At 44.5% G+C, this 24,090-nt stretch overlaps 1 protein-coding gene across 1 annotated transcript; it reads left to right on the top strand.

Annotated features, from left to right (window-relative positions):
• Nucleotides 1-564: 564 nt before the first annotated feature.
• LOC118097922 (tumor necrosis factor receptor superfamily member 1A) lies at nucleotides 565-23,733 on the top strand. The gene is made up of 10 exons (XM_035141240.3): nucleotides 565-738; nucleotides 5,618-5,819; nucleotides 10,960-11,088; nucleotides 11,245-11,391; nucleotides 12,995-13,079; nucleotides 13,831-13,898; nucleotides 15,515-15,634; nucleotides 19,193-19,230; nucleotides 19,353-19,479; nucleotides 21,217-23,733. Exons 1-10 carry the CDS (start codon nucleotides 700-702, stop codon nucleotides 21,483-21,485), a joined length of 1,224 nt encoding a protein of 407 aa, XP_034997131.3. The 5' UTR covers nucleotides 565-699; the 3' UTR covers nucleotides 21,486-23,733.
• The last annotated feature ends 357 nt before the right edge of the window (nucleotides 23,734-24,090 follow it).

Here is a 24,090-nt window from a genome sequence, read left to right as displayed (position 1 = left end):
CTACTTATATTGAAATACTGGTGCTGCCCCTCAATGAGGTCAAACTTAGATTCACAAAATGTTTAGGGGTATGCGTACCCCTGCGCCCCCCCCAGAAAAACGCACTGCGTATTTGGTTTTGTTATAAATTTATATCTGTAAAATCAAGTAGTTTTTTTAAAAGGAAAGGGGAGCTGATGGATTTATCCAGTGCTCCCCCCTAAAAAAACGTTTAGGGGTACAGTACTCTCATTTTCCTACTCACATTGAAATACTGCCCCTCAATGAGGCCAAACCTAGATTCATAAAATGTTTAGGGGTTGTATGCGTCCCCCCCCCGAAAAAAAAAGCACTGGATTTATCAGTGACATTGCCCAGATGAAACAACCTTTTGGGAGGGAAGCAAAACTGGGCAAAGGGGAAAAGCCACAGGAACTTTGTCCTCCGCCTTTTTTTGAGGCTTCTGTGCAGTTTATGGGTTAACTGCCTTGTCCGTGTGACGAATGGAGATGGGAAAGGCTAAGCGTGGCCTGTGGGTGGGAATTCAAGTCTCCACCCTTTCCCTCATAATTTTTTTGGCTTCCTGTGCTTTAAGGAACTTGGATTACTAGGCAAGCAGGTTTCACTCTCCTCTCCGCCTGTGGGGAGGCCTTGCCAGAGGAGACGGAGCGAGGGGGCCCCCCTGCCTGCAGATGTAAGGGACGAGCTGGGCCAAAAACTATGGCCCCACTGGGGCTGTTCCCAGTTTTAGTGGCGATGGTAAGTGAGAAACTTGGGGGGAATTGGTCAGAAAAGAGCGGAGTCCATGATTTTTCGTGTGACCAGAAAGGCACCGGAAGTCCACCGCCTGGCAGCTTGTGCGCTGAATTCCTGGAACTGACATAAGCGAGGAAGCCTAGCAGATAAGAGCAGAAGATATTGGAAGTTGTGTCACAAAGGCAAAGGGGATTAGGTTATCTGACTCCCTCCACTGCTTTTCTTCTGGAGGTTCAGTAGTCTTTTTGCTTCCTGGAAAACTTCTTCAGCACTCGGGCCTGTTGTGTATTTGCTGGGTGGGGCCTCTCCATAGTGCATGTAGTACAGGCATATGCAAACTCTGCCCTCCAGATGTTTTGAGACTACAATTCCCATCATCCCTGACCACTGGTCCTGTTAGCTAGGGATGATGGGAGCTGTAGTCCAAAACATCTGGAGGGCCGAGTTTGGGGGTGCCTGATGTAGTACTTTTGTTTTGTTTTGCTTCCTTGCTCGCTTGCTTTGCACCACACTGAATTTCTTAGTGAGCGGCTGCTGGCGGTGTTCGAAACTCCCTTTGTTCCAGGCGCATTTTGTGACAGGGAATTTCATTGAAACGCACAGTTTCCGAGCTCTGGGCGCAGTGCTGCACCTAAGATTTCAAATTAAAACTGCAGAGTGGAAGGAAAGGAGAAGCTTTTTCTGCCTCCCCACTTCCAGCTACTCTCTGAAGACTGGAGAAGAGACCCTCTTGAGAATATTAGGGGGTGGGCAGGGGAAGGACTAAACCCAGGGTTCCCAACGTGGGTCAGATGCCCCACAGCGGGGCAATTTGATTTTTAAGGGAGGCAATTTGAGAATGAGTTAGGCCAGGCATCCCCAAACCTCGGCTTTCCAGATGTTTTGGACTACAATTCCCATCATCCCTGACCACTAGTCCTGTTACCTAAGGATCATGGGAGTTGTAGGCCAAAACATCTGGAGGGCCACAGTTTGGGGATGCCTGAGTTAGACCAAGTTAATGGCCTTTTGGGCTTCCTCCACGTGAATAAGAGTTCACATTTTGAATACGGTCGTACCAAATCGGCTCCTGGAAGTGAGCGTTCCGGTTTTCGAATGATTTTCAGAAGCCGAACGTCTGGAGCGGCTTCCATGGCTTCCGATTGGCTGCAGGAGCTTCCTGCAGCCAATCGGAAGCCACATTTTGGTTTTCAAATGTTATGGAAGTCGAACGGACTTCCGAAACGGATTCCGTTTGACTTCCAAGGTACAACTGTAATAAGAATTATATATCAGGCATCAGGATTTTAGAGATGCTTAGGTGGGGCATGCCCCCCCCCAAAAGGTTGGGAACCACTGGACTAAACCATGTAAAAAATGAACATAACATTTTAGCTGCAGTTCATTCATTTTCAGCTTTGTATTCTTGTTATAAAAAAAGCGCACCCAGGCATTCCGTTGTTGTGCCCATAACCTAGGCATAAGGTGCCATTTAGCTCCTAGCTTTCATACCTCAGTTTCTAACACTGGCTGCTAGGCATGCTGTTTATTTCCTCCCCCAAACTTTGCACTTTTCTCCTTCTCCTCCTTCAGAATCCAATTATGACAGCTCAGGGCTAGCACCAGCAACTGCTATATTCTTTGCTGAGAGAACTTGGTTGCACATCTGGTTTAGAAATGTAGTAAATGAAATATTTTTGACACAAGGCCAGGATCTATTGCTTTGAAACTCCGTAATGGAAAGCTCTTTATTTCCGGTCGAAGTAAAATAGTGATAAAATAATCTAATACCAATACTTCAGAACCAAACTCATGTTGAGGCATGACATGTAACGCTGATTAGGAAGTGAACTCCATTGATTCAACAGCAGACAGAAGTTTTAAGAACTGATCAATTCCTGGATAGAAAAAGGTTAGGATACAATTACCAGAATTACAGAATAGTCCTAGGAAAACTTGTTCCAGGCCCATGGAACAAGTTATGTCAGGTTATGTCAGGATCAGGTCAATAATTCCCATGGGGTCCACTGCTACAGAGCCCTGAGAGCATTTCCTAGTGTTCCACATAATTGCCTTGGTATACCTCCTGGAATTTTCACTTATCTACTGCTGTTTTACGACATTCTTGTTTTGTTCTGTTTTTAAACCCAGCACTAACCCAAACCTGGCATTATGGTTGCATCTGAAAGCTCAATGCAGTTTACAAAGTGGGTTAAAATTAGTGTTTGAGAAGCCTTACAGTCGCTTCAGAACTTGCATTGCTGCGGATAGTTTCTTCTTGTACCACCTCCATGAGAGGTCCAGAGGGCGACAACATGAGAACAGGTCTTTTCTGCGGTGGCTCCCCATTTGTGGTATGCTCTCCCCAGGGAGGCTCACCTGGTGCTTTTGTTACATAGCTTTAGGCGCCAGGTGAAAATGTTTCTCTTCAACCAGGCCTTTGGCTGATTAACAATATGTATATCCTTTTAAATGTCTTTGTGGAAGGGAAGTTATTGGTTCATTTTGGTTTTTCTTTTATTATGTATTTTGTGTTTTCATTTAGCATTTTTAATGTTGTGAACTGCCCTGTGATCTTCAGATGAAGGACGGTATGCATATTTAATTAATAAATAACAACAATAGTGGTACCTCTACTTACGAATAACTACTTACAAATGTTTCTACTTACGAACAGAGCTCCGTCTGCCATCTTGGATGCGGTTTAGATAGGATTTTTTCTACTTACGAATTTTTAGATAGGGTTGCTTCGACTTACGAATTTTTTCTCCCAATGCATTCCTATGGGATTCGACTTACAATTTTTTTCAACTTACGAATGTGCGTTCGGAACGCATCAAATCCATAAGTAGAGGTACCACTGTAATAGGAGTAGTCATAACAATGATAATAGACAGCGTAGTGCTGAGTGGTATAGCAATATCTTCAGACCCTGTTTCTTACAACACAGAGAATAGCCAGAATATAGTTCCCGCCTCACACCCAGCTGCTCCGTAGATCTTGGCTGCTCAGTGGCAGTAGTAATAACATTTCATGGTGGTCATTTACACAATGAGGGAATCTGGGAGGTAAATGGACCTGTGTAGCTTGCTGTCTGGCTGTTTCACACTGGAAAACGAATAACGTGCTGATGGCATCAAATTAGCTGGGTTTCTCAGAACTATTAAGTGAGGGTAGGTAGGGACCACCTAAATAACCTCCGTGCAGATCATTCTTTGTAGTAAGGTAAAGGGACCCCTGACCATTAGGTCCAGTCGTGACCGACTCTGGGGTTGCGGTGCTCATCTCGCGTTATTGGCCGAGGGAGCCGGCGTACAGCTTCCAGGTCATTTGGCCAGCATGACAAAGCCGCTTCTGGCAAACCAGAGCAGCCGTTTACCTTCCCGCTGTAGCGGTTCCTATTTATCTACTTGCATTTTGACGTGCTTTCGAACTGCTAGGTTGGCAGGAGTATAAATTCTTTGTAGTATTTATCCCTATTGGGGTGTGGGTGGGAAAACTGCCTTTTAGTGTTAAAGAGCAGGCAAGCTGTATCTCTGATCTTAACACTATGGTTGTGTTATCTCACTAAGGTTGTGAGATAAAAGGTTCCTCTGACTGCTTTTTAGAGACCACTTTCTGAAGCAGGCCAAGCACTTGATTTCTCAATCTGATGGAGTTCCCAATCAGAGCTAGGTTGAGGGGTGAGTGGGGCTGGCACACTTCTTGCAGCTTCCTAGGTCGTCGTCTTCTTCTTCTTCTTCTTCTTCTTCTTCTTCTTCTTCTTCTTCTTCTTCTTCTTCTTCTTCTTCTTCTTCTTCTTCTTCTTCTAGGAGCCCTGGCAGCAAACACATCAATAATATAATACAAACAAAACATATTCTTTAAAAAAAAATCTTTGATTTTTATCCACCCTGATGCATCTATATTTTGTTCACAGACCGATCAGCAAATGTCTGTATTCAGGGTGTATTAAAAAATAGTATATAAACGGGACAACTCAAAGTGCTAATTGTTGGCAACTACGGAGGAATCCTTATGTTTCTATTGCTTGGATTCAGAATCCAAGCAACAATTAGCATTGTGACCAATCTGGGTTATATTGCTCTCCCTTGCTCTGATGTTTAGTTGAGGTTGCACATGTAGATGGAACAGCCAATACCAATATGATTAATGTTTTTCCTAATCACCTGAGAGAGATATTGTACTTTACAATCCATTATGCAGGGGTGAAACTAGATTTTATTTCACCCCGGGTCAAAGACTCAGGTTGGCGCACACACCTCATGCACATTTGCATACACACACACACACACACACACACACACACACACACAGGCTGGGAGTCTCAGTGGTGCCCCTCTGGGGGCTTCACTCACGGCAAAAAAACCCATTTGCCCCCCCAAGAGCTACAGCACTGCAATATGTTAAATAATACCATATTTTTTCCGTGTATTACTCTCCCCCATGTATAAGGGGGGATTCCAAATTAAGAAAATGGGGGGAGATTGCCCAGGGTTCTTGAGCTTTTTGTTGGGGGGGGGGTTGGCGAAAATTGTTCACCCGCATGACCTGCGCTGCCACTCGCGCACGTTGCAATAGCCACTTATCGGCTGTCACCTCGCCAGCAGAAGATGCCAATTGACACAGCAGCAGCCAATCAACACCAGCCCTTGCTGCAGCCACCAATAACACACCCAATAGCAGCAGACAATCTCCAGATCGCAGCAGCAGCCAATCACACGTCCCTCTATGCACTATCCGTGTATAAGACGACCCCAAATTTTTTTACCTTATTTTTAAATAAATGAAAACCCCTCGTCTTATACACTGAAGTATGGTATTTCGTGAAGGCTGAAGTTGAGCCTTTTTTTTTTTAAATGAAAAGCAGTTTGCTTATTTATACTGTTCTTTTTCTTTGCAGGTCAACTTGAACCTCATTCAGACACAAACTGGGGGGTCATTGGGGGTAACCCTGAACCCTGTTACCAAACCTATCCCTGCAGCGGTTGTGGACAAGGATGCCTTCATCCACTCCAGCAGTAAACAAAAGAGGGAGGTGGATTGCACAGGAGGATACTATCTTCACCCAAATAAAACCCACTGCTGCATTAGATGCCACAGAGGTATGACAGAATGTAAAACAGAGTAATAACTATGAGATGAGTTGTGATTTCCTATTTTTGTGTACCCCTGATTCAGTCAAGAATCCAGTTTTTGAAAAATGCACTTTTAAAATTTTTTTCACTTCAACTCAAATATAATTGCATAGCAGTGAAAAGCTGGAGTATACCAGAGTCTGGTATACACTTGTAATCAGGGCCGGCGCCTCCATTTAGGCAAATTAGGCCTTGGCCTAGGGCGCCGAAATAGAGGGGGCGCTGTCGAGCCTGCCCGCCGGCCGCCCGCGCTGCCACCCGCGCCGGGAGCAACGAGTGAGCGGTGGCGGCGGCAGCGCCGGTAGTTGAAGCCTTCAGCTATGGGCGCTGTTGCTGCCGACGCCGACGCTCGCTTGCTGCCGTGACCGCTGAAGAGCTCACAGCGTCCCCTCCATAGGCGGGAGGCGCGCGAGCCAAAATGAGAGCTCAGCGCCCTCCCGCCTATGGAGGGGACGCAGTGGCGTCAGCGGCGTTGTGCACGCATCATGACGCATGTGCCGGGGGGAGGCGCCAGAAGGTGATTTAGCCTAGGGCGCAAAAAGCCCTAGCACCGTGCCTGCTTGTAATGAGTGAGTTCTTGCAGCTGATTGGGAACTGCTAGGGGAGACAGAAGGAAGATACCTTTTATCCTATCTCACCAGAAAACTAGATAAATCTAAATAAATCGCACTTTGCACATGCGCACAAGTGCCAGATCGAGCCGCGCACCTGCGCTTCAGGTTCCGGGCTTTTCATGTTGCGAACAGGCCTCCAGAACGGATCCTGTTCGCAACCAGAGGTACCACTGTACAATTAGATTTGGTTCATGCTCTCCATTGGGCATGTGGATTGCTGATGGGGCCAGGGTTGGGGGTAAAGGTAAAGGGACCCCTGACCATTAGGTCCAGTCATGACCGACTCTGGGGTTGCGGCGCTCATCTCGCATTATTGCCCGAGGGAGCCGGCATACAGCTTCCAGGTCATGTGGCCAGCATGACAAAGCCGCTTCTGGCGAACCAGAGCAGCGCATGAAAACGCCATTTACCTTCCCGCTTGGAGTCGTACCTATTTATCTACTTGCACTTTGAGGTGCTTTTGAACTGCTAGGTTGGCAGGAGCTGGGACCGAGCAACGGGAGCTCACCCCGTCACAGGGATTCGAATCGCTGACCTTCTGATCGGCAAGTCCTAGGCTCAGTGGTTTAACCCACAGCGCCAGTCCCTGGCTAATTGAAATTCAGACAAAGAAGATGTCCGACCTATGTTCTTAACGATGTAAAAGGTAGTGGTGGTGCTTACCCCACAATAGCATTCCCTAAATCCATCCTACTCGGCAATTGTGGCTATATTTTGATATCAGTAACCAAAGTTTGCTCCAATAACTCTAGACCTCAGACTAAGGCAGGAGTAAAGGAGGAACTGATACTTGGACATTAATTGCAATTCTTCCTTCTTTAGCCACTCAGAGAATGGCTGAATGCATTACTAAGTTGCGTGATTTATTCAAATATTTCAGTACAAATGGCTAGCTGTCCTTTTACCACACCTGCTTGGCACACCTGCCTCTATTCACACCTGCAAACTACTTCCCTGTGTTCATCATATATGTTTTCAGAACACAGACAACTGTGTGTGATTAAGCTCAAATCTGCTAGGGGAACAGTTTCTCCTTGTGATCCTCAGTTTATGTTGCTGGAGGGCAAATTGCTGTGTGTCTGGTACAGCTGGCTAGAAAGTAGAATGTTTTTCAAATTTAGCAGAGTGCAGTATGAGTAACTTCTGTCAAGACTGTAAAGCAGCTTTGCAAGGTATTCTAGAAACAACAGACATGGTATCTTATTATGAATATTCAGTATTTAACTGTGAAGGCAGTTGCAGAGAGAGGACAGAATGAGAAGTAATGCTGGAATGTACAATGGATTGCTTTGGCTTCCGGGCTGTGGGGAATGATGGAATTGTTTTGGGAACTGCAAGGGGAAAGACTGTGGAAATTATTCATTTCCTTATGTTCTTACTGCACAAGGGTAGGAAGAAAATGGTAGCTTTCTTTCTTACGCTCTATCAGAGCAGAGGGGGCAGGGATCCTAAGCATCAGACTGTCTCGCCAGAGTGGCGCATGCTCTAGTTATCTCCCATGTGGACTACTGCAATGTGCTCTACATGGGGCTACCTTTGAAGGTGATCCAGAAACTACAATTAATCCAGAATGTGGCAGCTAGACTGCTGTCTGGGAGTGGCTGCCAAGACCATATGACACCGGTCCTGAAAGACCTACATTGGCTCCCAGTACGTTATTATTCTTTTTTGTAGAGACTGAAAAGCAAGCGACTTAATCAAATATGTTTCTGAGCACAATTCAAAGTGTTGGTGCTGCTGACATTTAAAGCCCTAAATGGCCTCAGCCCAGTATACCTGAAGGAGCGTCTCCACCCCCATTGTTCAGCCTGGACACTGAAATCCTCCTCACAGGGTCTTCTACTGGTACCCTCACTGTGAGAAATGAAGTTACAGGGAACCAGATAGAGGGACTTCTCGGTAGTGGCACCCTCCCTGTGTAACGCCCTCCCATCAGATGTCAAGGAAATAGACAACTATCTGACTTTTAGAAGACATCTGAAGGCAGCCCTGTTTAGGGAAGTTTTTAATGTTTGATTGATTTATTTATTACGGTTCTTGACCAGCACACATAAATATGCAATACATAAAACAATAAAAGAAAAACAGCAATAATCTAAAAATAGGCAATAAATATAGGTTTTAACAATTGTTTAAAAGAAAACTGATTAAAAGGAGTGTTACTGCTTAGGGAGGTAGACTACAGCAATTTATAACACTGGGTTTTTAATGTTTGATATTTTACTATGTTTTATATATGCTGTAAGGCACCCAGAGTGGCTGGGGAAACCCGGCCAGATCATCAATGTAAATTTGAAAAGAATCACAGAATCGTAGAAAAGCAAGCAATATGAAATTCATAGTATCATAAAATTGTAGTTGACAGTGACCCTGAGGTCATCTAGTCCAACCCCCTGCAATGCAGGAATCTCAACTAAAGCAACCATGACAGATGGCCATCCAAACTCTGCTTAAAAACCTCCAAGGAAGGAGAGTCTACCACATCCCAAGGGATTCCGTTCCATTGTCTAACAGCTCTTACTGTCAGAAGGAGGTTGTTATGAGTTGTGGTTGCCAGGGTTTGTGGATGCCAGATCCCCCTAAATTCCTGGGTCTGATAGGTGTTAGAATTTAGTCAATGCTTGGAGTGTTAAAAAGGCTGCCAAAAGCAGAATTTAGCTAAGTGTTAAAATGCAGGCCAAATCAGCTTTCTGCATTCAGGAAATGGCCCGGGAGATCAGCCTTTAACCAAAGACATAGGGAAAGGTTATGGGCCATTAGAAAAGCCAGAGAAAGAGGACTCTGTGCCAGACTGAAAATTTGGGAGCCCCTCCCTCAGCTCTGAGATACTTAGCAGAGTCCAAGCTGACTAGAGTTTAGGATTGCAGTTATAGTGATGCGATTTAGGGGAAAGAACTTGCAGTCTGTAAAAAGTCTGCCAGCTGCAGAGAGGCAGAGCCATGACTGGTTTCAGTTTGAATCCCTGGCTGCAGGGAGATTCAAGAATCTCTTGGAGTGTAATGCTGGGAGCCCTTCTATCGCAAGCTCTACTCGCATATATGTGACGCAGGGGGTGCTGTGGTCTAAACCATGAGTCTCTTGGGCTTCCCGATCAGAAGGTCAGTGGTTCGAATCTGCACGACAGAGTGAGCTCCTGTTGCTGTGTTCCAGCTCCGGCCAACCTAGCAGTTCGAAAGCACGGCATTGCAAGTAGATAAATAGGTACTGCTGTGGAGGGAAGGTAAATGGCATTTTTTTGCGCTCTGGCTTATGTCACGGTGTTCTGTTGCACCAGAAGCAGTTTAGTCATGCTGGCCACATGACCTGGAAAGCTGTCTGTGGACAAACAACATCTCCCTAGGCCTGAAAACGAGATGAGTGCTGCAACTGCATAGTCACCTTTGACTGGACTTAACCGCCCAGTCTCATTTCCAAAGCATTTCCCAGGTAAAGTGTGCCTGGAACTCCCTGCGCTCTCGCGCCGCTGTGGAGATTGTAGGTGGCATGCTAAAAATTAAGACTGTATTCCTACCGAAGTCAGTGGGAAATACTTCTGAGTTTGAATCCCAGGCTACAGCTATGGGAGAAGCAAGTCTCTCTTGGAGGGTTGTTGTTGTTGTTGTTGTTTAGTCGTTTAGTCGTGTCCGACTCTTCGTGACCCCATGGACCAGAGCACGCCAGGCACTCCTGTCTTGCACTGCCTCCCGCAGTTTGGTCAAACTCATGTTCGTAGCTTCGAGAACACTGTCCAACCATCTTGTCTTCTGACGTCCCCTTCTCCTAGTGCCCCCAATCTTTCCCAACATCAGGGTCTTTTCCAAGGATTCTTCTCTTCTCATGAGGTGGCCAAAGTATTGGAGCCTCAGCTTCACGATCTGTCCTTCCAGGGAGCACTCAGGGCTGATTTCCTTCAGAATGGATAGGTTTGATCTTCTTGCAGTCCATGGGACTCTCAAGAGTCTCCTCCAGCACCACAATTCAAAAGCATCAATTCTTCAGCGATCAGCCTTCTTTATGGTCCAGCTCTCACTTCCATACATCACTACTGGGAAAACCATAGCTTTAACTATACGGACCTTTGTAGGCAAGGTGATGTCTCTGCTTTTTAAGATGCTGTCTAGGTTTGTCATTGCTTTTCTCCCAAGAAGCAGGCGTCTTTTAATTTCGTGACTGCTGTCACCATCTGCAGTGATCAAGGAGCCCAAGAAGGTGAAATCTCTCACTGCCTCCATTTCTTCCCCTTCTCTTGGAGGGTAATGTTGGTTAAAATGCAAGCTGCAACTCCAAGCAGTGGTTTTAGATAGATTTTGGCAGCAGCCTAAGCCACCCTCTAGGACTGGGTTGGGTAGTGAGTGATAAAAGATAGGGTTGGATTGAACCTGGGATATTTTGTATATAACTCACATCGTGTTGTACCATTGAGCTACTGAAACTTTCATTCTATGCTCAGCCTTGCATTCCTTTTCCCACTGAATGACCTTTTCCTGCTTCCTTTTGGATAATTCTTTTTGCAGGAACGTTCGTTGCACAACACTGTTTAGACTCTGATAAGGCAACAAAGTGCTCAGTATGCTCTGAGGGTTCCTTCATTGATGGAGATAATAGCTCTGAGCAGTGTCGCGGATGCCGACGCTGCCGCCCAAGTGAGTATTTTCTCTGTGTGTGTTCATGTCTGTGTGTTGGATAGGGAGGCCCCTGCGTTTGGAATGTTGCATATGTGTACTGACTGTAGATTACTTGTTTCTCGGGCATTAATGGCCCACGTAGAATTAACCAACTCTTCCTCTCTTTCTTCTTAGCCTTTGGACAAATAGAGATATCCAAATGTACCAGTGAGCACGACACAGTTTGCGGTTGCGGCAGAAATCAGTATCAAAGTAGCCACAGTGATGAATTCATGTGCAAGAATTGCAGTGCTTGTCTCAATGGAAGAATCAGGCTATCTTGTGAGTGCAGTAGGACAGAATCAATGTCTTAAAAACGTGACTCCATGAATAAATTCATTCATACTAGGAACAGAGACTCTTGCCCCTACAGTAAAGCTACGGATCTATCTTTGTTGCAAGCTGTGCGTGCTGGCAAAATTGAATTCCTTCAACTTTCCTTTGTCCTATAATACTGGTTTTCCTTATTTTTAACCCTCCCTCTCCTCTCCAGCTTTATGTATTTCTTTTAATGTGATATATCCTTAAGCCCAGCACCCTTAAGGCAGTATTAAATATGAATGCTGACGGTGGTGATGCATTTATATAGTGCTCTGTATAAAGTCCTTAAAATTTCACCTGTTAAGTTTCTGAAGGTGCTTCTTAACCAGAGAATGTTCTCTTAAACATGCTTTGTTCTTATCCTCAGCATATACCTGCAAGCACATCAAATGATCCTTCTGCACTTATTCTGACTGCAGGATGTACCTACTCCTAGCTTGGTACAAAAAAAATCACCAACACCTAGAAACTTACAGAATATGCCCTTAATGCCACACATGGAGAGCACCACTTTGTCTACCCCTGGCCTAGAATTTTGAGCTCCCCTGCTGCGTTTACCATATTGGCCCGAATATAAGCCACACTTCCCCCCAAAATTCTGACCGTGAAAAGTTAAAAGGGCAGCTTAAATTCGTGACCTTACAAAACTTGGCTTTTACGATATCGCTGCTGAAACAAACATATGGTAAAACGGAACAAAAAATGTTTTATTGCTGATTTGTGATTTGCAAGCATTTATGGGTGTGAGTGCCCTTGGAATTGTAGCAATTGAATAGTGATTTGCGATATTAGCAATTGTACGGTAACTTTTGTGGGCTTTAATCAAAGGCTTCAATTGGCTCGGAGTTACAATTCTACCAACCGCAGCAATTTTCAGCCTGTAACCCAGTTTTAAGGGAGTGTCTTATATTCGGGTATTGTCTCTCTCTCTCCCCCCCTTGAATTTTAAAGCTGTGGCTTATTTGCAGGTGCGGCTTATATTCGGGCCAATACTGTAATTGTGAAATTAAATTGTGAACAGATTGTTTCTCTTAGAACCATTCTGTTAATTCACCCTGCAGAGGGCACAGTTAGATGTGTTGACACAGGAGATCTGTGATTAGGACCTCCTGCAATTTGTTCCCAATGTAACAACAACACTGGCCCTCATTCAGATCAGGAGCATAGTGCTGGGAAAAAATGCTGGCTCCCTTTCACCCCCTCTGAGTCTTTCCATCCAGTGCTGTTTTCTTGATTAAAATCCCATCTCTGAAGCTACTGTTTGCCCCAAGAGGAAAAAATACGCAGGTACTGTCTGAGAACCTGTTATGTCTCCACCTGTAAATTGGCCCCACAATTCTCAGTGGGAAAACCACTGCATATGGGAAATGTAGATCAGATTTTGGCACCGTACTGCTGTTGTTGAATTGCCTTTAAAGCCACAAGTGATCCTGAATGCGGAACTTCTGCATCACATCTAGCTTGTCCGCAAATAATAAACCCCGCTTAGGTGCTACTGTGTTTGAGTGATATCCAAATCATTGAAATAAAATATCTCCTTCTCTCACTTATCTTTTCTTTCTAGGTACCAAATTCAGTGACACAATATGTGAGTGTCGCCCTGGATCCTTTCTCCAAAAAGACGAAAACAAATGCTACCCATGCAGCAGGTGGGGAAAACCTTGTTATCTGCATTTTCTCAGTCACACAGAAAGCAAAGGCAGCCATGTTGGCCCATAAGGAAAAAAGAAAAAAAAACCCAAAGTCTGTATAAGGTCACACCTTTATTACACCAACTGAAATGTCACAAAATTGTTTGCAAGATCCTGACCTCCCCAGAACTCTCCTTTCTCTAAGTAGAGAGTCAAGGAGGCAATGAAATAGGAGGAACTTTAGTGCTATACAGTGGTACCTTGGTTCTCAAACTTAATCCATTCCGGAAGTCTGTTCCAGAACCAAAGCATTCCAAAACCAAGGTGCGCTTTCCCATGGAAAGCAATGCAAAATGGATTAATCTTTTCCAGATTTTTAAAAACAACCCCTAAAACAGCCATTTAACATGAATTTTACTATCTAACGAAAGCATGGATCCATAAAATGAAAGTCACACAATCAATCAATCAATCAATCAATCAGTAGCTGAACTGGGTTCCACACAGTCACAAAAAAGAGCCCCAAAAACAAAAATGGAAAATAAATAGCAAAAACAGACAGACCTCAGTGTAACACTCAAATCGGAAGTGTGGCACTCAAAACGGAGCACGTTCGGCTTCTGAAAAAAGTTCGCAAACCGGAACACTTCCAGGTTTGCAGCGTTTGGGTTCCAAGGTGTTTGAGTACCAAGGTGTTTGAGAACCAAGGTACCACTGTAAAGTAGTATTCGTCTCCTGTGCAACTGAGACCCACTTTTCCCTATTTCAGCTGCAATGAGAAAGAATGCAAGATGGACTGCGACCTTTCCGATCCAGTGATGAAGCCAGAAAATTCACGTAAGTTCTGGAAAAATAGAGTGGGGAACCTCAGGCATTTGGGGGGCAGGGGTACAATACTCCAGGTCTCTCTCTTTAGCTCTTGATACTCTCCACAGCAACAACCTTCACCAGCCTTGCTTCACACCTCAGTTGTTCTTGCATGGCTGGCAGAGGCACCAACTTCCAAGGGAGAATGGGGGAGCATGTCATGTGGTGTGTGATGTCAGGAGGAGCCGGGCTCATGGGCATAGTCTGGTAGGGGGCAGTTGCCCCCACCCACCCAGATCAAGTAAAACAATACAAATACTTAACTAACTGACCAATCACGTCAGTTCTGCCCAGCTTAACAAAAGTCCTGCCCCCTCTAACAAAAATCCTGGCTATGCCCATTGCTGGGATGGAACTGAATGTGGCTGGTTGCGGCTCCTCTTCCTGCGTGAGCTGCTTCCTTATTCCTTCCCCTCCAATTCAGGAGGAGGAGAAGGAGCCAGTCACTGAAGTGCTCTGTTCTGGCCTTTGGCCTCTTCCACCCACTTTGAACATGGAGGGGGGCATTGAGGGTGGTGCCAAAGGGCTTGGCCCCTAGGAGAGGGCACCCCTGGTGACTGGAGAGTGTCCTGGAACTTTGACATCATTTACTTGTGTGGATGGAGGATAGAGAGGGCGTGTGTAGAAAGAAGCCTACAGAACAAATGTAAAATGTACATTTGTTACTCCACCTATTTACGCCTCTGGCGCCATCCACTGTTAGCATGTGCCCCCCCAGGTGCTTGTGCTTGGACTACTGCAATGAGCTCTACGTGGGGCTACCTTTGAAGGTGACCCGGAAATTTCAACTAATCCAGAATGCATCAGCTAAACTGGTGACTGGGAGCAGCCACCGAGACCACATAACACCGGTCCTGAAAGACCTACATTGGCTCGCAGTACGTTTCTGAGCACAATGCAAAGTGTTGGTGCTGACCTTTAAAGCCCTAAACGACCTCAGCCCTGTATATCTGAAAGAACATCTCCACCCCATCGTTCAGCCCAGACACTGAGGTCCTTCTCCAAGGGCCTTCTGGCAGTTCCCTCATTGTGAGACGTGAGGTTACACGGAACCAGGCAGAGGGCCTTCTTGGTAGTGGCGCCCGCCCTGTGGAACGCCCTTCCATCAGACGTCAAGGAAATAAACAACTACCTGATTTTTAGAAGACATCTGAGGGCAGCCCTGTTTAGGGAAGTTTTAAATGTTTGATGTCACTTTTTTTATTAATCTTCTGTTGGAAGCCGCCCAGAGTTATTTATTATTACACAGAAGAGATTGCAGACCTCAGGCTGAAAAAGGTTCCCTATTCCTGCTCTCTAATACCTGACATTGGCTTCACTTTCCAATCATTTATCTCCACACCACATTTGCCTCTGTGCTCTAGCTATCCTATCCATCTCGTTGCATGTTTTCCTATCCTTCCAGACCCTATAAACCAGGAATCCCCAAACTGCGGCCCTCCAGATGTTTTGGCCTACAACTCCCATGATCCCTAGCTAACAGGACCAGTGGTTGGGGAAGATGGGAATTGTAGTCCAGAACATCTGGAGGGCCGAAGTTTGGGGATGCCTGCTATAAACTATATTATGCTTATTTTTCCTTACAGAACACACACTTCTCACTATACTAGTCGTCGCATTCGGAACTATCTGTGTATTGCTGTTGGTGAACACATTTCGCAAACGATCCTGTCAGAAGAGGTTCAGCTCCAGTTTCTGTCCATATGGTGAGTATATCACTTGCCTGTTGGAGGATCCAGATTAGGAAAAGTCTGTGGTTTCAAAGCTGAGCAAGGGGAGACTTGCAAAGGGCTTTAAGGGCTGTTCTTAACCTCTGGAAGCACAAACAGGAGCAGCGTGTGCAGGGTGACATGCTGTCTTAAAGCCCTTTCTAAAAACTCTCTATGAAGCACGCTCCCCTTATCCTTCAAATATTGGAGAGAGCAGGTGGGTGGGGAGTATGTGGGGAACTTGCAAATGCTTTAAGACAGTCCCAGCGCTCATGCTTGATCCCCCAGAGGTTCAGATGGACAGCCGGTGTGTGTGTGTGTGTGTGTGTGTGTGTGTGTGTGTGTGTGTGCTGTCTTAATAGCAAAATCTCCTTTTGAAGTGGCCTCTTCCCCTTCTTTAAGTGAATGGTCAGCAGAATGATTCCACTGTGCCCTAGAGCTGCCCAACTGCTTGCTCTAGTGCAGGCATCCCCAAACTGCGGCCCTCCAGATGTTTTGGCCTACAACTCCCATGATCCCTAGCTAACAGGACCAGTGGTCAGAGATGATGGGAATTGTAGTCCAAAACATCTGGAGGGCCGAAGTTTGGGGATGCCTGCTCTAGTGTTTAAAGGAGAAGAGGGGGGCTGCTTTAGGGAGTGTGGGTTTCGCCCCCCCCCAAAGACTTTCCCTTTGCAAAGGGAGCTCTGCTTCTCCTTTAAGCAGGCAGTTCCCACATAAGCACACAGCGTATACCTGTGGCCACCACTGTGGCGGCCATGGACCTTTGGGAACTTCCTCGAGGCCCCTGTGGTGATATCGCCCCTTTAAGACTGATTTATGGGAATAGGTTAGAATCTCAGAAATAGTGAGCTTACATACAGCTGTCTCCCGTTAAGGCTTCAAGGCCGGTGTCACAAGATAATTGGGTGGAAGAGGTGAACGCCCATGGCCTAAGTTCCAATAAAATCTGAGTTGATAGGAGCTCTTGCCAGTCAGCCAGGCGTCTATTTGGGCTTTTGACAGCATCTTGTTCCTACTGAGATTTAAGTTTAAGCATTTCTGTTAATTAGCTGGATAAGTTAGTGTTTGTTGTTTTCTTCCCTTCTGAGCTATTTTTAATCTGTGCAAACATTTGGAGTTTATCTCTCTCATAGAGTTTTGTTTCAGTAAAGTCTGTGTATGATATTATGAAATTTGGTCTGGTCTGAGTTCCTGAACCCTTAAATTTTGAGCACACTTTTTGGAGCAAGGGTCATCCATTGCAGCCCCTGCTTGATATTGATGCAATTTTCATAATTTCATAAGATGATGGGACGGGTACCTTTTTCTACTTTAAAAATACAGTGGTACCTCGGGTTACAGACGCTTCAGGTTACAGACTCCGCAAACCCAGAAATAGTACCTTGGGTTAAGAACTTTGCTTCAGGATGAGAACAGAAGTCACGTGGCGGCAGCGGGAGGCCCCATTAGCTAAAGTTGTACCTCAGGTTAAGAACAGTTTCAGGTTAAGAACGGACATCCAGAACGAATTAAGTTCTTAACCCGAGGTACCACTATACATGTAGTGGATAAATTAGTTGAGAGACAGACAGGCCCTTTCCCATTTTCTCATTCAGTTCTAATTGCTTCTCAAGGCTCAGATTGGCAGCTGAGCAGGTATCTAGAAAGTAGGAGGGGGAATAGGAGGAGGGGAAGGGTAACCATCTGGTAGAGTGGATGGAGGAAAACAGAGTAAGAGGGTTGAGAGGGGAGAAGAGAAGAAATGCAGAGTGCCACAGAAATTGGGAGAGAAAGCAGAAATGGGAGGTGATTTGCTTACAAGAAACCCATGTGACAAGAAAGCTTAAGAGAATACTGGAAAATAAATGATTGGGTCAGGAATTTATACAGATATTAAAAAGAAAAGAGGGGTAGTAATCTATGTGAATCCTAAATTACAGGCAAAACAATTATTTAAGGATAAAGAGGGAAGGACACCAGGAGTGGAGATCTCAAAAGGAGAGAACGTTTGGTTTTTAAAACTATCATCAAATCATAGGCCACTTCTGTATGTTGATGGTCTTTGTGCTATGTAAAAAAAGCTATGAAGATCCATGAGAATCTCTGCCTTGGATCAGTAATAATAATAATTTATTATTTATACCCCGCCCATCTGGCTGGGTTTCCCCAGCCACTCTGGGCGGCTCACAAGAGAATTAAAAGCCCAATAAACCACCAAACATTAAAAACTTCCCTAAACAGGGCTGCAGTTGGGGAATTTTACCACATGTGGTGGGAGTGTGATAAGATTAAAAAATTCTGGGAGTTGGTGTACAATGAATTAAAAAAAATATTAAGATACACCTTCCCAAAAAAGCCAGAGGCTTTTTTGTTGGGATTAGTAGAGAAAGAAATTTTAAAAGTGTACCAAAGATTTTTTATGTATGCCACTGTGGCTGCTAGAATTTTAATCGACCAGAAATGGAAAACGCAAGAAATTCCATCAATTACAGAGTGACAAACGAAGATCTTAGACTATATGGAAATGGCCAAATTAACCCACAGAATTTGGGATCAGGACGATGTGAAATTCTGATTAGAATGGAGTAAATTTGTTGATTATGCAAAAGATAATTATAAGGGTATGAAAGTGTTAGCGGTAGTAGCATAACTCCTACAACGATGCAAATATGTTATAATAGGAAAATATGAATCAGGATTGAAATAGTTTACCATTTGGTGGGAGGAAGGAAGTCGCATGGTATGGATTGGATATTGTATTGCTGTTTTAATGTAACTATGTATAATGGAAATGAATAAAAATTTATTGGTTAAAAAAAAAGAAGATCCATGAGAATCTCTGCCTTGGATCAGTAATAATAATAATTTATTATTTATACCCGGCCCATCTGGCTGGGTTTCCCCAGCCACTCTGGGCGGCTCACAAGAGAATTAAAAGCCCAATAAACCACCAAACATTAAAAACTTCCCTGAACAGGGCTGCCTTCAGATGTCTTCTAAAAGTCAGATAGTTTTTATTTCCTTGACATCTGATGGGAGGGCATTCCACAGAGCGGGTGCCACTACCAAGAAGGCCCTCTACCTGGTTCCCTGGGTTCTTGTGGTGCTGGCAAGCACAGGATCTGCCATCTTTACTGTGCAGGCTACCCAAGTAAGCTTTAATTTTATGTGCTTTTGGTGGGGCTCTGGGTAAAATCCTGCAAAATCATGAAGATCCAACATTTACCCAGACCCCTGGAAGAGCAAAGAGGGGCAAGCTGGGGAAGAGAAGCAATCAGAGGGATATCAATGGCACCATTTCAAAATTCCAAAAAGCTTGGCTTATGTTTGTAGACCCAACCAGCTGCAATGCCTCCAATATCTCTGTAGCCTAGTTATACGTACTCCAATTCCTTTAGTGAAGTGAATATAAGCAGAATTCTGGCCTTCAGCACAACCCTGGCTGTTAAATGCATCCAGTAGCTAGTAGCTGCCACCATTCGTGTTTGCTAAAGAATCATCTAGCCGTCTATTAGCTTGACAATAACAATAAAGCTGTAAAATAATTTATTCTGGGATTATTATTTTTTGCAGCTCCAAATCTGCAGCCAACAAGTGAACCTTCCTCAGAGGTAAGTTGTTGCAAAGGTTTCTAAAATTCCTCTAAACCTCAGGATTGTTTGCAGTTCATGCCTAGCTTTCTTATTTTCTAAGTTCAGCCAACCGCTTACTTGATGTTTCTCTTGTTCCTTAGGTGGTAGAGAAAGCAAAAAGCACATTTCTGGAACAAAACCAGACAGGCAATCTTTTGCTACAGAAAGCCACACCAGCTGACCTCCCAGATTGTGTAAGGGTGGCAGGAGAGACACAAATCCCAGATCGTGAGTGCATCTTAATTTCGGAAATAAAACATGGGCTGGGGGGGGGGATGGCAGGGAGAAAATGTGAGTTATTTGTGCATTGCTCTTATAAAGGTGTTAGGGGTGTGTTTGTGTGTGTGTGTGTGAGAGAGAGAGAGAGGGAGCACTATTGCCTGTAACAAAAACCCAAGAAGGTGCTAAAATCCTAAATTTGAATGTTACACAGAAATCCAGAAAAGCGGAATGCCAGTTGCTGGGAACCTTGTGGGGAGAGCGCTGCTGTATTTAAGTCTTGTTTGTCGACTTCCCATGCATAGCTGGTTGACCACTGTGAGAACAGGATGCAGGAATAGAAGCACGCTTGCGCAATCCATCAGAACTCTTCTGTTCTTAAGTGCAGCTATCTGGTTATATGAGGCATTGCAGATTGCCCATAATAAAAAAATCCCTTCAGTAGCACCTTAAAGACCAACAAAGTTTTTATTTTGGTATGAGGTGGCGCTGTGGTTAAACCACTCAGCCTAGGGCTTGCCGATCAGAAGGTCGGCGGTTCGAAACCCTGTGACGGGGTGAGCTCCCGTTGCTTGGTCCCAGCTCCTGCCAACCTAGCAGTTCGAAAGCACGTCAAAATGCAAGTAGATAAATAGGAACCGCTACAGCGGGAAGGTAAACGGCGTTTCCATGCGCTGCTCTGGTTTGCCAGAAGCGGCTTTGTCATGCTGGCCACATGACCTGGAAGCTACACGCCGGCTCCCTCGGCCAATAATGCGAGATGAGCGCGCAACCCCAGAGTCGGTCATGACTGGACCTAATGGTCAGGGGTCCCTTTACCTTTACCTTTAAGGTGCTACTGAAGGATTTTTTTTTATATTTTGCTTCGACTCAGACCAACACGGCTACCTACCTGTAACCAGAATGCTCATGTTTCAGTACAGTGGTACCTTGGTTCTCAAACTTAATCCATTCCAGAAGTCCGTTCCAAAACAAAAGCATTCCAAAACCAAGGTGTGTTTTCCCATAGAAAGTAATGCAAAAGGATTAATCCATTCCAGACTTTTAAAAACAACCCCTCAAACAGCAATTTAGCATGAATTTTACTATCTTAACGAGACCATGGATCCATAAAATGAAAGCAATAAACAATGTACTGCAGTCACACAATCTATCAGTAGCTGAACTGGGTTCCACACAGTCACAAAAACAAAACAAAAAGAGTCGCAAAAACAAAAAATGCAAAATAAATAGCAAAAACACAGACCTGAGTGTAACACTCAAAAAGGAAGTGTAACTCTCAAAACGGAGCACTTTGGCTTCCGAAAAAAGTTCGCAAACCGGAACACTTACTTCTGGGTTTGCAGTGTTTGGGTTCCAAGTTGCTTGAGTACCAAGGCATTTGAGAACCAAGGGACCATTGTATTTCACGTTTGTCATAAAATGAATGTGCTATTAAGGAAACATGGCTGTCTCAGAGAGCCGTTTTTAATAGTAGGGAGAATGGAAATATTTTTTGTTACTGACAATTTATACCACGCTAGGGTTTCCTAAACTTGGGGGTCTCCAGCTGTTTTTGAAGTACAACTCCCATCATCCCTAGCTAGCAGGACCAGTGATCAGGGATTATGGGAATTGTAGTTAAAAAAAAACCCAGCTGGAGGCCCAAGTTTGGGAAACCCTGACATAGACCAAATACTGGGAGGTGGGCAGAGCATAACTCTTAACAGCATCACTTGATTTCTCCTTGGTTCCTTTTACCCCTAGGTCCTGAAGTTTTGTATGCTGTGGTGGATCATGTACCGCTGCCTCGGTGGAACGAATTTGTGCGGCGCCTGGGACTGAATGAAATTTCAATAGAGAGGATTTATGCAGAACATCGGCACATTCGGGAAGCACAATATGTCATGCTGAGACAGTGGAGGCAGCAAGCAGGCCACGGTGCCACTGTAGAGCGCATCTGTTATGTTCTCAACCAAATGGAGATGAGTGGCTGTAGTGAGACTATTCAGGAGGACCTGTCCAAACTGCCTTAGATGTACTGCATCAGTACTCACTCACACCAAGCACAATCATCTCTTGATGACTTGTAGCATCGTGGTGGATTGTGTGTTTGAATGTGCCATTATGCCATAAACAGAACTTGTAGGTGTATTACCTCCAACACAATGTTTTTTTCAATGGAGTAAGCTCACTGTGTTCCATTCTTAAACAATCAAGAAATATGTGTCTTCTGCCCATCCCTGTCAAGTCTAAGCCCTCCTTTCAGAGGGCTTATCTACTCTTCCTTTTGTCCTGCTGCTTCCCCCGCCCAGGGGAAACTGCTCTTTAGCTCGTAATTGGAGCAAATGGCAATCTGGTTTTCCACCGTTCTTATCTATTTCTTAAAGAGTGGGTTTTCTTGGAAAGGAGCGGGGCAAATGGCAAACCACTTGGAGCCATGCTTTCTAGGCATGGCACAAGCAGAAGCGTGTGCAAGCCCAGAGTTAGATTTTGGCCTCTTCACTTGCTTGTCATCTACAGTACTTTATTATTCTTTTTTGTAGAGACTGAAAAGCAAGAGACTTAATCAAATACGTTTCTGAGCACAATTCAAAGTGTTGGTGCTGACATTTAAAGCCCTAAACAGCCTCGGCCCAGTATATCTGAAGGAGCGTCTTCACCCCTATCCTCCAGCTCTGAGGGCCTCACTGCGAGAACTGAAGCTATATGGAACCAGGCAGAGGGCCTTCTCGATAGTGGTGCCCGCCCTGTAGAACACCCTCCTTCAGATGTCAAGGAAATAAACAACTACCTGACTTTTAGAAGACATCTGAAGGCAGCCCTGTTTAGGGAAGTGTTTAATGTTTGATCGTGTTTTTAATATTCTGTTGGAAGCCGCCCAGAGTGGCTGGGAAAACCCAGCCAGGTGAGCGGGGTATAAATAATATTTTTTAAATTAAATGTTCTACTTTATAGGATTGTGAGAATGTCTCCCGGCCTTTTCTGATCCAAGGCTCTTTCAATCCCAACCAGCTTGAATGTGTGTGGTTTTTTTTAAAAAAACAACAACAAACCCAAATGTATATATCCATTTTCATATATTTTGATGTCTCTCTTTCTGCCTCCCACAAGGTCTTCTTCAGGGCATGCATACACTACAGACATCTTGTTTAACTGTGGTTTCTTTTGTGTATGGAACATTGGAAATTGTTGTTTGGAGCACTAACAGACAATTTTAGCTACTGTAAATTGGCAGGAAGACTTTAGAATCATAGAATCGTAGAGTTTGAAGGGACTCAAGGGTAATCTAGTCCAACCCCTGCAATGCAGGAATCTCAGCTAAAGCATCCATGACAAGTCGCCATCCAAGCTTTGCTTAAAAATCTACAAGGAAGGAGAGTCCACAACCACCCAAGGGAGACTGTTCCACTGTCTAATAGCTCTTACTGTCAGAAAGTTTTTTCTGAGGTTTAGTCAGAATATCCTTTCTACCAACGTTAAGCCATTGGTTTGAGTCCTACCCTCCAGAGCAGGAGAAAACAAGCTTGTTCCCTCTTCCATTGATGTGCGACTATCATATCTCCTTTCAGTCTCCTCTTTTCCAAGCTAAACAATCAATACCCAGCTCCTTCAACCGTTCCTCATAAGGCTCAGCCTTTATAGAACTAGCATAAATGAGTAGTCATAATCTCGCTCTAAATCTTTGCTTGTCTTTCCCACCATCATATTCTTTCTCTCTTCCTTTTTTAAAATAAAAAAATCCAATATTGTGGGGACATTTGTGCAACCCACCAATGGATAAGCTTTGGATAAGCTCCAATGAACATAGTGGGATTTACTTCTGAGTAAATGTACACAAGCTTGCACTGGCAGTTGGCAAAAATTGCACTCTCCTGGACAGCATAAAGTTAATGAGAGTTAGGAGGAAATATTTCAATCTGAGATTCAGTGGAGGTGCTCCAGCATAAATAGTACTTGTTGGTTGATTGGTGTCTGTCTGTTTCGAGAGACAATGGAGTGTGCCTCTGGGAGTGAAGCCTGGGCAGTGTGTATGGAGGTCCTGGGAATCACAGTTTTATCTGTATATATTTGCCGTTTGGGCTAAGTAATGCAGTTAAGTATTTTGTATATACTTTTGTTGTATATTTGTGTAACCCTTGTTATAACTGAGCGACCAAGTCTCTCACAAAATACAGCAAGACAAATGTGCTTTCTTTTTTATTTTCTTGAACACGTTTGTTCATTCTACACTATAGATATAAATGGCTAAACCGTAATACAAATTAAAACCTGAAAGCAAAAGAGAAGCTGTTTTTCCTTTCTTTTTCCCAACAAAAGCCCATGAGCAAAGGGAGACAAATGCCTTTCTTCAGCACCCCCTTTCATTTAAATTACATCTTTTCCAGCATTCCAAGTTGTTTGTTTGTGTCTCTCTGGCGATCACTCTTAGCCGAGTAAGATTGTCTTCGATAAACACAGTGTTAACAATGAGTCCATAAGTGACTGTGGAGGCCAGTTCTGGGTCCAAGTGTCCTTCCACAGTGGGGACATTGGTTTCCGGGCAGGAGTTGATCACGTCTCCCTTGCGTCCTGAGTTCGAGTGTTTTCAAAGCCCATGACACCTTTGGTAAAGGCTGTTCTCCAATTGGAGCGCTTGTA

The sequence above is a fragment of the Zootoca vivipara genome, chromosome 15 (genome assembly GCF_965207765.1).
Source record: "Zootoca vivipara chromosome 15, rZooViv2.hap1.1, whole genome shotgun sequence".
NCBI classification, from domain to species: domain Eukaryota; kingdom Metazoa; phylum Chordata; class Lepidosauria; order Squamata; family Lacertidae; genus Zootoca; species Zootoca vivipara.
The sequence above is the reverse complement of the archived record's forward strand: the minus strand, read 5'-3'. Positions and strand labels throughout refer to the sequence as shown.